Below are 14,263 nucleotides of genomic sequence, written 5' to 3' on the forward strand. Positions count from 1 at the left end.
CTAAAAACTGAAAAGCAATCAACATTTATTTGTTATAAAAAGTCTTGCCTAACTAGGAATTCAGTGGAATTTCTTTTTACTAAAAAGAATAGTATTGCTGATCTTTTTGTGAACATGGAAAATCTAATCAGATCTAAAGAAAAATTATTAGAATTAATAAGTGGGCTTAAGAAGTTCCTGGATACAAAGTTAATATGCAGAAATCTAGTATATTTTTATGTTTTGACAACAAAAAATTTTAAAAATTAATAAATACATTTTAAGATACCATTTACTGTAGAAATGGCTAATTGCAGGTCTGGGGCAAAAAATGTACAAACTGAGCCTTGATATATCTTGCCATGTAGTATTCTAGTTAATAAGAAATAACAGAAGTAGGACGTTATTATTTTGCAGCCCCTAAGGAAATAACCCATCTAGTCAATGATCACAGAAAGCTGCCTGCATGACAAAGACACAAGCAGACATTGTGCACCTCCTGAAAGAAGGACACACCACAGACTCTGAAGCATTCTTGCCAAGAAGTCAAACTTGAAGCTGATCAGGCCTCTAGATCAGATCTGTCCAAACAACTTTCCGTGACGATGGAAACATTCTTATCTGTGCTATCCAATTCACGGCTGTCCAGTTTGTGGCTACTGAGCACTGGAAATGTGGCTAGTGTGAATGACGAATTTAATTTAATTAATTTAAATTTAAACAGTCGTTTGTGGCCAGTGGCTTCTGTACTGGACAGCACAGCTCTAAATGTACCTATTCATAGGAATCACCGTGACAGAATAGATTAACAACGCTGTAGGGAAGCAATTAGAAAAATCCAGACATTGGGAAACTCTACAGAATAAATGACCTGGCTTCTTCAACAAATAATTTGGCTAGAAAAAAGGAGAAGAGCGAATAGATTAAAAGAGACTTTAGAGACAGATCAACCGATACATTGTATGAACTTTACTTGGATTCTAAATCAGATGCAAACAATTTATGAATTTTATGAGACAACTGGATATCTGAACAGACTGGATTTGGTGACATTAAGAAGCTACCTTAATTGGAGAGAAAGGTGCAACTGCAATGAATCTCACAAACAAAACGTCAAGTGAAAGAAGCAAACCACAAATGAGCATCTACCAGAGCAGACAAACCACGTGCCGAGTTTAAGGAATCAGATTCAGGAGCAAACGAGGAAGACAGACAAGAAAACAGGCACCAGCCAGGGTCCTGGTCCCGTGTGCAGGGGAGAACAGGAAGAGCTGAGTTTCAGCCAGAAGGTTCTAGTTCCTAACGTGAAGGGAGGTTTCACGGGTATTCAGTTGATGATAATTCATTAAGCTGTACTTTTACATTTTCTGTATTTTTCTGCATGTGAATTCTGCTTCACAATTAAAGAGATAAATAAATAAATACTGATGGTCACTAAGTTCTGCTCTGGCATTCTCCCCTTGGTCACACTGTGGAAAATGGTGAAAAATGGCCATAAGACCCAGGTATTTATTACATTTCTCATTACCTACTATATCATTTATTCAAAGACTTCATCATGGAATGACCAAGAAATATTAACTTTCTACGAAGAATCAGTTTGCTTTTTCGTTTGGATAACGCAACTCATATAAATGTTCGCGTTTATTACAACTGCCAAAAATTTGAGAACCAGTTTGCAGCTCAAATTCAGTAATTATGGACACTATGGCTTACAAAAATTCAAAGCTTTAGAACTTTCAAGGCCCTATAGTTAATATATCACTGCTCCAATTTTATCCCAATCTGGATCTTCCATTCTGAGGCTATTTTCCCCTGATTTCTTAACTTTTCTTACTTTGTTTCACTGGAAGACACAGACCACCTTCAATCCCCAGGAAAAATAATGAGGAACAAACAATCGACTCACCTGCAACATGGTCACGTTCTGCTGCCTACACGAGACGACTCGCAAGTCCGAGACGGGTCCTCTCCTGATGTGCTTCTGGTCTGAGGTCCTGGCTGGGTCTCTCACACTGAGAGCGAAGTCCTGGTTCCAGGAGCTCCTTTCTTATCTCACATGAGCAGGCTTATTTGCAGGGAACCAGGATCTGTGGACTCAGGGACAAATGCACTTTAACTGGAATACTCACACTGCACCTAAAACCTTTTCCTCTCTTGACAGGGACTAGGAATTCCTGATCATCTAAGGCCAGAGTGTGTTTTCTAGATAACCGAAACAGGGCAAGTAGGGTGGCAACAGGCCACAGCATAAAGGAGCAGAAGTCTGCATCTCTGCAGACAGATACAGAAACATCAGAAACAAAGGAACTGTGAGATCATTCCACGCTCACTGTGGACACTGAAGTACAAACCTCTTTAACAGATGCTGTGAAGCACTAGACAATTCTACTTCAGGCAGATAGAATTTTGGAAAACTTACGTGATTTGTATCAAGACGGATCTGAGTTTCACTCAACCTTTTCCCTTTACTGGCTGTGTGTCTGGGCAAAAACAAACTAACTAACTTCATCTCTCTGAGCCTTCTTTTCCTATTAAAATCTTCTATAACCTTCCTAACTTATGCCTGCCAGTTCTAGCAATTTCTGAGGGAAGTGTGTTAAAATCTCCCAAGATGATACAGATTGGTCAATTTTTCCTCGTAATCCTGCTGATGCCTGGATTATATATTTGTGAAATGTACAGAGCTTACATATTTCTGGAGAATTATTCTTTAACCATTAGATAACAACATTCCACATCTCAAATAACACTCCTTTCTTGCCTACTAATCTTCCATTTTTTTACCTGCCAAAACGGTGAAGATAAAGTGGACCTGTGGGTCCAACTGAACAGTCGGATTCTGAGGAATAAACGAGACTACTTCCTCGTGATGACAAGACCTGACACCTGAGTGCCTTCTACACGTCATACAAAATGCCACACACCCTGTAACGTAACCCTTACACATGACCCAGCAGGGCTCTGATCTCTCTGATAATCTGTTTTACAGAAAAACTGAGGCAAAGTGACATAGCTGTGCCCATGACTGCACAGCTATTAAAGAGCAGAACTGGAAGGTTATTTTTTTCTTGCTATGTTCAGGGCATTTGCCACCAAAATCATAACATCATTTGTGTGCATCTATGTACGTACACACACACTGACCACACAGCCTGCAATTAGCTGTCATTTCTATGTACACCTTCAGTCACCTTATTCCCACAGACACATACATCAACAGCCTGCTCACGCCCATATCATACTAAAAAGCAGCACTTAAAAAGCCAAGTTCTGCCCTTTCATGCTTTTCTGTGATTCAAACTTCAGTGCCAACTCAGAAAGACACACTGAGGTTTCTCCCAGTTACACAAGAGATGATTCCTCTATATATCAAAATACGAAAACATATGCATCTTAGGATAGGAGCTGGCACACAGCAGCACTAAAGAAATATTAGCCATAATTATCATTACAAAAGTAAAATCTGACAGCAAAATTTAGAAATGTATACATGCTAAATAAGAAACAACTGTTATCTATGATTATCACCACACCACAGATAACCATTCTTAAGAGATGATGGAAACTACATGGATATATATTTTTTTTTTGAGGAAGATTAGCCCTGAGCTAACTACTGCCAATCTTCCTCTTTTTGCTGAGGAAGACTGGCCCTGAGCTAACATCCGTGCCCACCTTCCTCTACTCTATACGTGGGACACCTACCACAGCACGGCTTTTGCCAAGTGGTGCCATGTCCGCACTCAGGATCCAAACTGGTGAACCCGGGGCCACCGAGAAGTGGAACGTGCGAACTTAACCGCTGCACCACCTAGCCAGCCCCTACATGGATATTTTTAACAAAAATATAAGGATATGGTCACATTTAACAAACGCTTTTGTTTTTTTTCCTAACTATGCAAAGACCATCTTTCCAGGTTAATAAACATAGTTCTATAATATCAACATCTTTCTTATATAAAATGATAAAAGGGTAGAAAATAAAGTCTTCTCATAACAGAAAAAAACATAAAATATGCAGGAATATACTTGACAAGAAATATGAAAGATCCACATGAAACAAACTAAAAATACCAACGTGGGGGTCGGACCCCTGGCCAAGTGGTTAAGTTCTCGCACTCCACTTCGGCGGCCCAGGGTTTCGCCAGTTCAGATCCTGGGCATGGACGTGGCACCGCTCATCAGGCCACAGTGAGGCAGCGTCCCACATGCCACAGCTAGGACCCCAACTAAAATATGCAACTATGTACTGGGGGGATTTGGGGAGAAGAAGGAAAAAAAAAGAAGATGATTGGCAACAGATGTTAGCTCAGGGCCAATCTTACAAAGAAAGCCAATGGGAACTATGAAAATAGACTTCACACATGTACAGTCTGGTCTTGTTCTGGCATAGGAAGACTTCACATAGTAAAGATAATTTAGCCCCAAATGATTCATATCTTCAGTCAACTCCAATTACAATGTCAAAAAGTTTTTAACAAGCAATTCTAAAGTTTACCTAGAAGGAAAAAGTTTCAGAAACAGCTTGGACACTTTTGGAAATACAAAATGAGTATAAACAAATCCACATAATATTAACATATATTATAAAATTATAATAATCAAAAAAGCAGGGGCCGGCTCCGTGGCTGAGTGGTTAAGTTCGCATGTTCCGCTGCAGCGGCCCAGGGTTTGGATCCTGGGTGTGGACATGGCACCGCTCATCAGGCCATGTTGAGGCGGCGTCCCACATCCCACAACTAGAAGGACATGCAACTAAGATATACAGCTGTGTACGAGGGGTTTGGGGAGATAAAGCAGAAAAAAAAAAAGATTAAAAGATTGGCAACAGTTGTTAGCCCAGGTGCCAATCTTTAAAAAAAAGAAAAAAAAGCAGAAAAGAGGGGCCAGCCCTGTGGCACAGTACTTAAGTCCAGCATGCTCCGCTTTAGCAGCCCAGGTTCATAGGTTCAGATCCCAGGCACAGACCTACACCACTCATCAAGCCATGCTGTGGTGGCGTCCCACATACAAAATAGAGAAAGACTGGCACAGATGTTAGCTCAGGGCTAATCTTCCCCACCAAAAAAAAAGCAGAAAAGAGCTACAGATGAATAAAGCATAAAGGTGCAAAAACATAAGAATTTAGCGTGCAATATATGTGGCAATTCAACGCCATGAGTAAAACGGGACTACTTGATAATAAATAGAAGTGGTTAACACCTGAAAGAAAACAGAGCCAGCTGTCTATCTCATACATTACAACAAACTACTTTCAGATGGACTGGAATTTAAAATAATGGAGACCAAGACAATCCCTGAAGAAAACACAGGTGAGTATTTGTACAATTTTGGAAAGACTTTCCCTACATGGGATACAAAGGCAAAAGCCGTATTTGTTTTAAGAAACAGTCAATAAACTTAACCACTAGAAAATCTAAAAACCTCTGTGTGGTTAAAAAAAAATCATCACACATACACACACTACAAATGAGGAAAATATAACTACCACAAATACGTCATTTTCTTTGCATTATTTGCTTTCATTTCAGGTAATAAAAATTCTGGCATTGTGACGAATAAAACTACGTTTATCATTCAAACCATTTCCTTAAGGAGATTGTAAAATCACTATTTCCTTCCTAATTCTGTCAGACGACGCGGTGAACTCGGTTGGGTTTCACAGAGCACTTTTCGAGAGCAGAGACCCCTGTGTGAAACGAGGTCCATTTGCCGCAGCGAGGGCAGAGACGAGAGTTTCGGGGGAACGGGTATCGCGGGGTGTCACAGCCATCCGGGCAATTTTAAAATCTGTCTCACGATGTTTAAATGTGTTACTTAGAACCACGCAGACTCGACCTTTTCCCGCTTTAATTTGCACAAATGTTTCTGAAAGCCGGCCCCGGAGGGAGAGGGCTCCCCTAAACCCCGGGCGTGCGGCCCTGCGCCCCAGCCCTTCCCCGACGGCCCGGCCGCCCCCCGCTCTGCCCCGGCGACACCGCGGCCCTCCCCGCCCTCAGGAGGTCCACTCAGCGTCAAGTCCTGCGGAAATGGAAATGTCGGCGGACAGGCAGAGAATAAGGGATCATCCACACTTACTCTGTGCCAGAGGGTTTACACACCATGCTGTCTCTGACGCACTCAGCACCCACTACAGCGGCAGCACCGAGCACCGAGGTTCAGCAACGTGCCCAACACCGACGACACACCCAGAAAGTCCCACGCAGGGCGCCCCGGAGCCGGTGACCACAGCCCCGCAGGGCCCGGCTTCCGTTCCCAGCACAGGCGCCACACGGTGCCCGCGCGCAGACGGCGGCCCGGCGGACGGAGGATCAGAGCCACACGGTGCCCGCGCGCAGACGGCGGCCCGGCGGACGGAGGATCAGAGCCACACGGTGCCCGCGCGCAGACGGCGGCCCGGCGGACGGAGGATCAGAGCCACACGGTGCCCGCGCGCAGACGGCGGCCCGGCGGACGGAGGATCAGAGCCACACGGTGCCCGCGCGCAGACGGCGGCCCGGCGGACGGAGGATCAGAGCGGGAGCGGGAAGCTCTCAGGGGCCAGGTGACGAAACTCCCCAGGTTAAGCTTCGGCTCCCCACGCGGGACGACGCATTTCAAGGAAGGAGACTCATGACACGCTGTAACGGCTTAAGCACCATATGCAGCATAGTCCCAATTTTCTTTTCTTAAAGGAAATATAAATAAGATGGACCAAAAACACATCTGTTGACTTAAAGAAATGCCCCAAAATGCTGGCAGTGACTCTCTTGTTGACAGGATCACGAATGAGTTCCATTTGGATGTGTTTATCGAGATGCTCCAAACTGACTACAGTAAACACATTTTAAGTTGATAGAAAAACATACAAATATTCTTTAAAATGTTAAAGTCCTTAACTCAGGGAAACAACAGACAAGCAGAGCAGTTTCATCCCAGCACCACACGGCTCAAAGTAAACAATAAGTAATAATTAAAGTAGGTTGTTAATTATACAAAAAAACACAAACCTAGGGAAAAAATACCACTCCTTGCCGCTGCCTCATTTTCAGATAAACCGTGAGGCCCAGGCACCGCGAGCCAGCTGTGCGGGGCGGCGGGGGCGGCTCACCGGCGCGGGCCCGGCCGCCCGTCCCGTCCGGAGCTTCTGGGGCCGGGTTTAGCCAAGAAGCCGCTGGGAGCCGCCGCGAGCAACAGCCGAGCCGGGCGCCGCGCCCGCCGCAGCCTCCCCGCCGCTCCGCCTGGGGCCCCGCGGCCGCTCGCGGCGGCTCCTTCCGCGCAGCCGTGGCGCCCGGGCGCGCGCGGGGCTCCCGGCCGACGACATCCAGCGGCGCCGGGCGGGGCAGCGCCTGCGCTCCGACCTGGAAGGGAGCACCCGCGGTGAGCGCCGCGCCGCCCCGACCCCCGCCCCGGCCGCTGACGCCCACAGCCCCGCAGGACCCCGCGTGCCCCGGGGACCCACACGCCCCCAGCCGCCGGCCGCCAGGAACCCCCAGCCCGCAAAGGCGCCCACACAGACCCCAGGCCTCCGCCGTGGGACGCGCCGCACAGGGAACCACGTGCCCCCACCGCCGCCGGAGCGGGGCGGGGGTCCGCGCGCACACACGGGCACGCGCACACTCGCCTCTCGCGTGGCGGCGAGGGACAAAGAGCAGGGCGCATCCCGAAAGCGTCGGTGGCTGTGTGAGTGCGCTTGCGCGAGAGGAGGGCGCCGCCGAACTACATTTCCCAGGAGGCTCCGCGGCATGTCGGCCTCCCGGTGTCCTAGGAACGCTGGTTGCCTAGAGACGCGAGGATGGCTGCCAGCCCAGGGGCGATTTACAGGTACGCGCCTTTGGGAGAAAGGTAGAGGATTCTGGTTTTTAAAGACTAGGAATCCAAATCCATCAGTACGTTAAAAAAAAAAAAAAAAGACAATTGGCTTAAGAATCCAATTGAGGAAACCACAAAAAAATTTTTAATACGTTATCGAAAGCAGATAGGAATTAATCAACAGCAAAAAGTAAAACTGATCCGGAATTCAACTGCTGCGGGGTAAAGTTGTAAATAAGTCACTATCCTTAAAGAAAAAAAAAAAGAGAGTAGGGTAGGATGAAAAAATTTTCAAACAGAGAATTCTTATGTTTAAATAGTTCCAGAGGAATTGGAAGAAGGAAACTTTCTATTTATTAAGTTGCCATCATAAAGACACCAAAATCGACAAATGTGTGATTTGAAAAGGATGCTCAGACAAAACTTGATTGTGACTACACATGCAAAAATACTGAGAAACTAACAGAGAGAAGCTGGCGATACCTTACAGAAATATACTATAACCAAGTGGATTCTATTCTAGAAATATAAGGATGATCAGGATATCCGTTAATATTACCATATCAATAAGTCTAAGGGAAAAATATAGTCAATAAGATGAAAAGAAAATTTTAAACTTAAAAATACATCCTAGATTTTAAAAAATAATAATAAATTAGAAAACTTTGTATGCTACTTTAACGTGATGAAAATATAGACTTGAACCGGAAAGTTAGTATGCTGCTTAATGGTGGAACATTATGAGGACTTAGGAGCAAGATATAGATACCCAAGCTAAGATTTTAAAACTTGGACTAATATTTGAACTGCAGAACATACAAATAATGTGTTTCATTGATCACTGCAGAAGTATACACATTTCTACACCATTTGGGGGTTTTATTCCATAAATTGTCAGTTATTGCCTGCCTATTTTTCTATTGGGTTATCTTTTTCTACTACATTCATGGAGTTGAATGCAATTGTGTACGAATCCTCAATATGCAATACATGTTTTAATTTTTTTCTGTCTGCTCCTTGTCTTTGAACTTTGTTTATAAAATTGTTGGTCCCTTAGATTTTAGTTTTGACATTATAAAATCTATCTAGCTTTTCCTTTATGGCTTCCTTATGTGTCTTAAGAAATCTTTCTCCATCCTGATATTATACAATATTTCCTTGTATCATCTTCTAATAGTTTAGGCATTTTGCTTCAACATTTAAGTTTTAATCTATCTGGAGTTGTGTGTATGCAGGTAGTGTGAGACATTGATCTAATTTCCTTTTGTTTCCATATGGGAAGCCAATTTCCTAATCTCAAGTATATTAGTTTGCTAGGGCTGCCATAACAAAATGCCACAGACTGGGTAGGGTAAACAATAGAAATTTGTCATAATTCTGGAGACTGGAAGTCCAAGATCAGGGTGTTGGCAGAGTTGGTTTCTTCTGAGGCCTCTCTCCTTGGAATGTAGATGCCGTCTTCTCCTTGTGTCCTCACATGGCCATCCTTCTGTGTATGTCTGTGTCCTCATCTCCTCTTCTTATAAGGACACCAGTCATTTTGAATTGGGGCTATCCATGTGACCTTATTTTACTTTAATTACCTCTTTAAAGTCCCTATCTCCAAATACAGTCACATCCTGAGGTGCTAGAGGTTAGGACTTCCAACATGTGAATTTGGAGGGGGACACAAGTCAGCCACCAAGTATCAAATGGCCCAATGTTTGTAAATTAACTTCTTTTATATCTGAAGTTCCTCTATGTGCAAGGGTCCCTTTCTGGAATCTTTTCTGTTCCATTGACCTATTAGTCTATCGCTGTATGAATACCACATTGCTTTATTATTCTAGCTTAATAAAAACCTCTTGTGGGGCCCGCCAGGTGGCGCAGCAGTTAAGTTTGCACGTTCCCCTTTTGCGGCCCGGGATTCGCCGGTTTGGATCCCAGGTGCGGACACGGCACCACTTGTCAAGCCATGCTGTGGCAGGCGTCCCACATATAAAGTAGAGGAGGATAGGCACAGATCGTTAGCTCAGGGCCAGTCTTCCTCAGCAAAAAGAGGAGGATTGGCAGCAATTAGCTCAGGGCTAATCTTCTTCAAAAAAACCCCTCTTGTATCTAGAAGGGAAACCTCCCCTAATTGTTGTGTTTGTTCATTATTGTCTTGGATAGTTTGAGACCTGTAAACTTTCATGTAAATGTTAGAATCTGTATGTCACATTTCAAGAAAAAATTCTTTTATTGTTTTGATCAGAACCATATTAAATTTATATTTTGTAAGAATCATTTTTAGTATATTGACTACTCCATCAATATTGTATATCTTTCAATTTTTCAGTTCTTTTATGAACTTTGATAGCATTTTATTTTATTCCTAAATTCTGTTTATATAACTTTTTAAAAGATTTATTCCTAGCTAGCTCTCATTTTAAATTCCATATTGTACAGTATAATATGTATTCCTTAGTAGCTTATCATTTTTATTGATATTATGAAGAAGAGGTTTTTTTTCCTAGTATATTTTCTTGCTGACTGTTAATTGTGCTATGGACTGAATGTTTGTGTCCCTCCAAAATTCATATGTTGAAATCCTAACGCCCAGTGTGGCTATATTTGGAAGTGGGGTGTCTAAGGAAATTAAGGTTAAATGAGGTCATCATGTGGAGGCCCTAATCCGGTAGGATCTGTGTCCTTATAAGAAGAGACACCAGGGAACTCAATCACTCCCTCCAGGGGCACACAAGGAAAGGCCGTGTGAGGACATAGCAGTATGGTGGCTATCTACAAGCCAGGAAGAGAGCTCTCGCCAGAAACTGACCATGCTGGCTCTTTGATCTTGGACTTCCAGCCTCCAGAACTGTGGGAAAATAAATTTCTGTTGTTTAAGGCATCCAGTCTGTGGTATTTTGTTACTGCAGCCAGAGCAGACTAAGACAGATGGGGTCTAGGAACAGCATTGATTTGTGTCTAGCAACAGTGCTAAAATCCTTTCCAGATCTTGCCTCTAACAACCACAATTATCCTTCTTTACTTCCAGTCCATGTAACACTTGCTCTTCATTTCTTATCTTACTGCATTGATTAGGGTGTCAGTTCCATGCTTAGTAGTATGAGAACTAGAGGGGTCACCTCAGTAGTTCCTGACTTTAGCTATGATGTTTCTAAAGTCTTACTGGAAGTATGATGTCTGCTGTGGGGGTTGGTAGCTATCCTTTATTACCTTAAAAGGAAATCAGCTTCCATTCTGAGTTCATTAAGGATTTTATCACGAGGAATTGCTTAATTAATTAATTAATTAATATGATGAATATTTTTTAATGAACTCTAATGTTGAATTATCTTGGACATATTATTTACTTATAGGGTTGAACAGTATGAAATTATCCTTTTGCGGGTTGGTCCACTTGCTCTTCTACATAGTAGATCACTTCAACATTTCATGGCTATTTAGATCTCAGTTTCCTGGTTCAGCTAAGCAGTCGTGTCTCTCAGGCAGCTGCAATCAGCTGGCGGCTGGATTTGGAACAGCGGGGTGGGGCTGGGACACGTGGCTGGTGGGGGCATCTCTCGGTATTCCATGTCTCAGGCCTCTTCGTGTGAGCTGTCTGGACTTCGTCACAGCAGGCCAGCCTCAGGGCAGTTGGACAGCTGACCTGGCAGCTGAGTCTTCACTGCTGAGCATTCGTTTGAGCGAGGTGGAAGCTGCAGCTCCTTAGATGACCGTGCCTTGGGAACCACACAGCTTCATTTCTGCTGCATCCCGCCAGCTATGAGCAATTCTCCAGCCCATCTGGATTCAAGGAGCAGGGGGCATAGACCTCCCTTCCCAGTGGGCGGAATGGCACAGTCACAGTGTCACATTGTCGAAGAGGATGCTGCGTAGGAAATATTGTTGCAGCCATCTTTGGGAAACAGCTTACCACAGCCTGCCTCTCTGGCTTTAACAGTTCACATCTGTATGCTATACTCATCTCCTCCAAGACCCCAATGTCTCACCAATCATGGCAGCAGGTTGAAGTCCAGGACCTCATCACCTAAATCAGCTACTGCCACACCAGAGGCTCTTTGGGACTGCTCCCTAGGGTGCAGCTCCTTAGGTGCTACTCCTCTCAGTCTGAAGACCTGCGAACTAAAGGACAAGTTATTGTCATCTTACACACCCAAAATATAATAGTGGGGCAGACATAGGAAATCTGCTCCCATTCAAAACCGGGGACAACAGGAGTCCCCACAAGGCAGCCACGGGCCCATAGAAATTCCTAAGTCCTGCTGGGTCCATGTAGGGTTCACTCCTGCTCACTTGGAGTTCAGAGCTCTTGGCTGCACCCTCTGTGTCTAAGCCTGCTTTCCTTCCTTATGCGTAAAAATGACCCATGTTTGCAAGTGAGTATCCTTCTCAGCCCCCTTCCTGCCCCAAAAAGGCTGTGAGTCCAAAGATCTCTTTTTATTTTGGACAGGTTGATAGGGCTGTTTTAAAAACTTTGTGGCATCTGTGTATGGATTTATACTATCTTTCCGTTTATAATTAGCTTTTGTTTTTTCCACTTTTTGCCGTGAGTCCTCCAATTAACCCATACTTCTACCATAATTTTGTCCAGTATTTTTCTTTCTACTCACTTTCCAATTTCACCATTTTTCTTTATTAGCCACTCATGTTAGCCCCTTTGTTAGCATCTCTGCAACCTCAAGAAATGGAAAATATTCTTGGGAATTGAGGTTGTCATGAAGTTTTCTTCAAAATGATTCTCCCCCCAGGTCTGCAATTGAGTTCTTGGAACTTACCGACTGACTCCATGGCCCACCTCACTGAGGGCTTGTTGATTGACCTCTATTCTTAAAGAGGTAAGCTCCCAATTTTCTGTTCTGAGAGTATTTTGGTAGAGAAGGAGTTTGGTAGTTGTACATATGTGTTGTTGGGGGATACATAGGAAATGAGAAAAAAAAACCTTGTGGGTTTTTATGTATCAATTAGGCAAAAGCCACATCCCCCCGAAATCTCTTGGAGATTAAGACTCTGTCTGCCTTGGGCTCTCTCTGGGCTTTCCGTGAGAGCACAGCCTGAAGACTCTTAGCAGCTCTATTAGGAGAGAGGGTCCACAGAGGTATTCCCCTGAGATCCTTAGGAGGCTTTTTTGGGGGGTCTGAAGGGGTTCATGAGGCACCCCCTTAGATCCTTCTGAAATCTTACCTCAGGACATTATAGTCCCTGAGGAACTTCTTACTTTGAGAACTTTTACTAGCTGAAAAGACTGTTCTGGGCCATTTCACATTTCCTCCAGGGAATGGTTCATTTTTCAGTTCTTCTCTCCCTCTCTCGTTTTATTGTAATTAGTGAGAAGAGGCCAGGTAGCACCTGGACACTGTGCCTAGGAAACTCTTAGCTGGACTATTGGAGGGCATTAGGTACATTTTCTATTTTCCATTTACATTAGGTGACAGTATTGAGCAACTTTCTGCCACCACATAACAAAGTCCCCTTCTCTCCATGTTCCCATAACACTATCCTCATGTTCCTTCAAGCCCTCAACAGCAACTTCCTTGATGACCTTAGGGTCTACTAATACCCTCCCTAAGGGCCCTGCAGGCTTTCACTCATGTTTTCCTCAAGAGACGAGCCAGTGCCAAAGCCAGTGGCACATGTTTTAAGACTTTGTTACAGTAGCACTCCACTTCCAATACCAGATTTCTGTTACAATTACTATTGCTGCCTATAATATCACCCCAAAACTCTATAGTGTATGGAACAAAGATGTTACTGTCTCTCATGGTTTCTGTTGGTCAGGAATTCAGGGAAGGTCTGGCTGGCAGTGCTGGTGCAGGAGCTCTCATGCCATTGCTGTCCGTCAGCTGCTGGAGCTAGAGAGCGTGGCATTGGGGCATATGGGGCGGATGGTCTCTCTTTCTCTGCAGGTAGCCTCAGAGCCTCGCTAGGTGTTTAGATGGACTCTGAGGTTTCCTCCTAGCACCACAGCCCGAGGGGACTGCTCACATGGTAGCCAAAAGCTTCAAGAACAAGTACTCCAGCGAGGAAAGCGGAAGCGGCATTGCCTTTCGCGGTGTGGGAAGCCACGAGGCAGCACTTCCATCATTGTCTTCCGCTACAGGCGAGTCTGCGGCCAACAAGACTCACAATGGGAGGAGTGGCACAGCCACGCTGTAGAAGAGGATGTGAGATGGAAAAGAAAACTTGCCACATGTCAAAAATGGTCCCTTATTGGTAATTTCATATAGTTCAGCCTAATACAGACATGTATGAATGGGTGGAGAAAGAAACCTGGATTCCATTTTATTCAGAAAATTTTCATCTATTAGATTGACCTATAATTATTTTTTCCCCTACTGTCTCCAGATTTGCTTGCGAAGATTATACCAGGATTGTAAAATGAATTTTGGAGTAATCTATCCTTTCAAAATTATTGTAATACTGTTTGTATAACATAGTGATGATCAAGTCCTTCCATGTTTGGTGAAATTTTACTGCTCAATAATCTAGGCTTGCTACATTTCATGAA

The 14,263-nt window shown here is 44.1% G+C and overlaps 1 protein-coding gene and 1 long non-coding RNA gene across 2 annotated transcripts in view; one reads left to right on the forward strand and one right to left on the reverse strand.

The window, feature by feature from the left end:
* The window catches only part of LOC106843863 (zinc finger protein 84), a 46,841-nt gene that overhangs the window by 11,793 nt on the left and 20,785 nt on the right, over positions 1–14,263 (reverse strand). Inside the window, 1 exon segment of the mRNA XM_070516803.1 lies at positions 1,889–2,024. Within this exon segment, the coding sequence (XP_070372904.1) occupies positions 1,889–2,024 (136 nt within the window).
* On the forward strand, positions 7,652–13,796 carry LOC123288183 (uncharacterized). The gene is made up of 3 exons (XR_006531783.2): positions 7,652–7,785; positions 12,507–12,593; positions 13,662–13,796. It is a non-coding gene; the product is annotated as an uncharacterized lncRNA (long non-coding RNA).

This window comes from Equus asinus, chromosome 8, assembly GCF_041296235.1.
Source record: "Equus asinus isolate D_3611 breed Donkey chromosome 8, EquAss-T2T_v2, whole genome shotgun sequence".
NCBI lineage: Eukaryota > Metazoa > Chordata > Mammalia > Perissodactyla > Equidae > Equus > Equus asinus.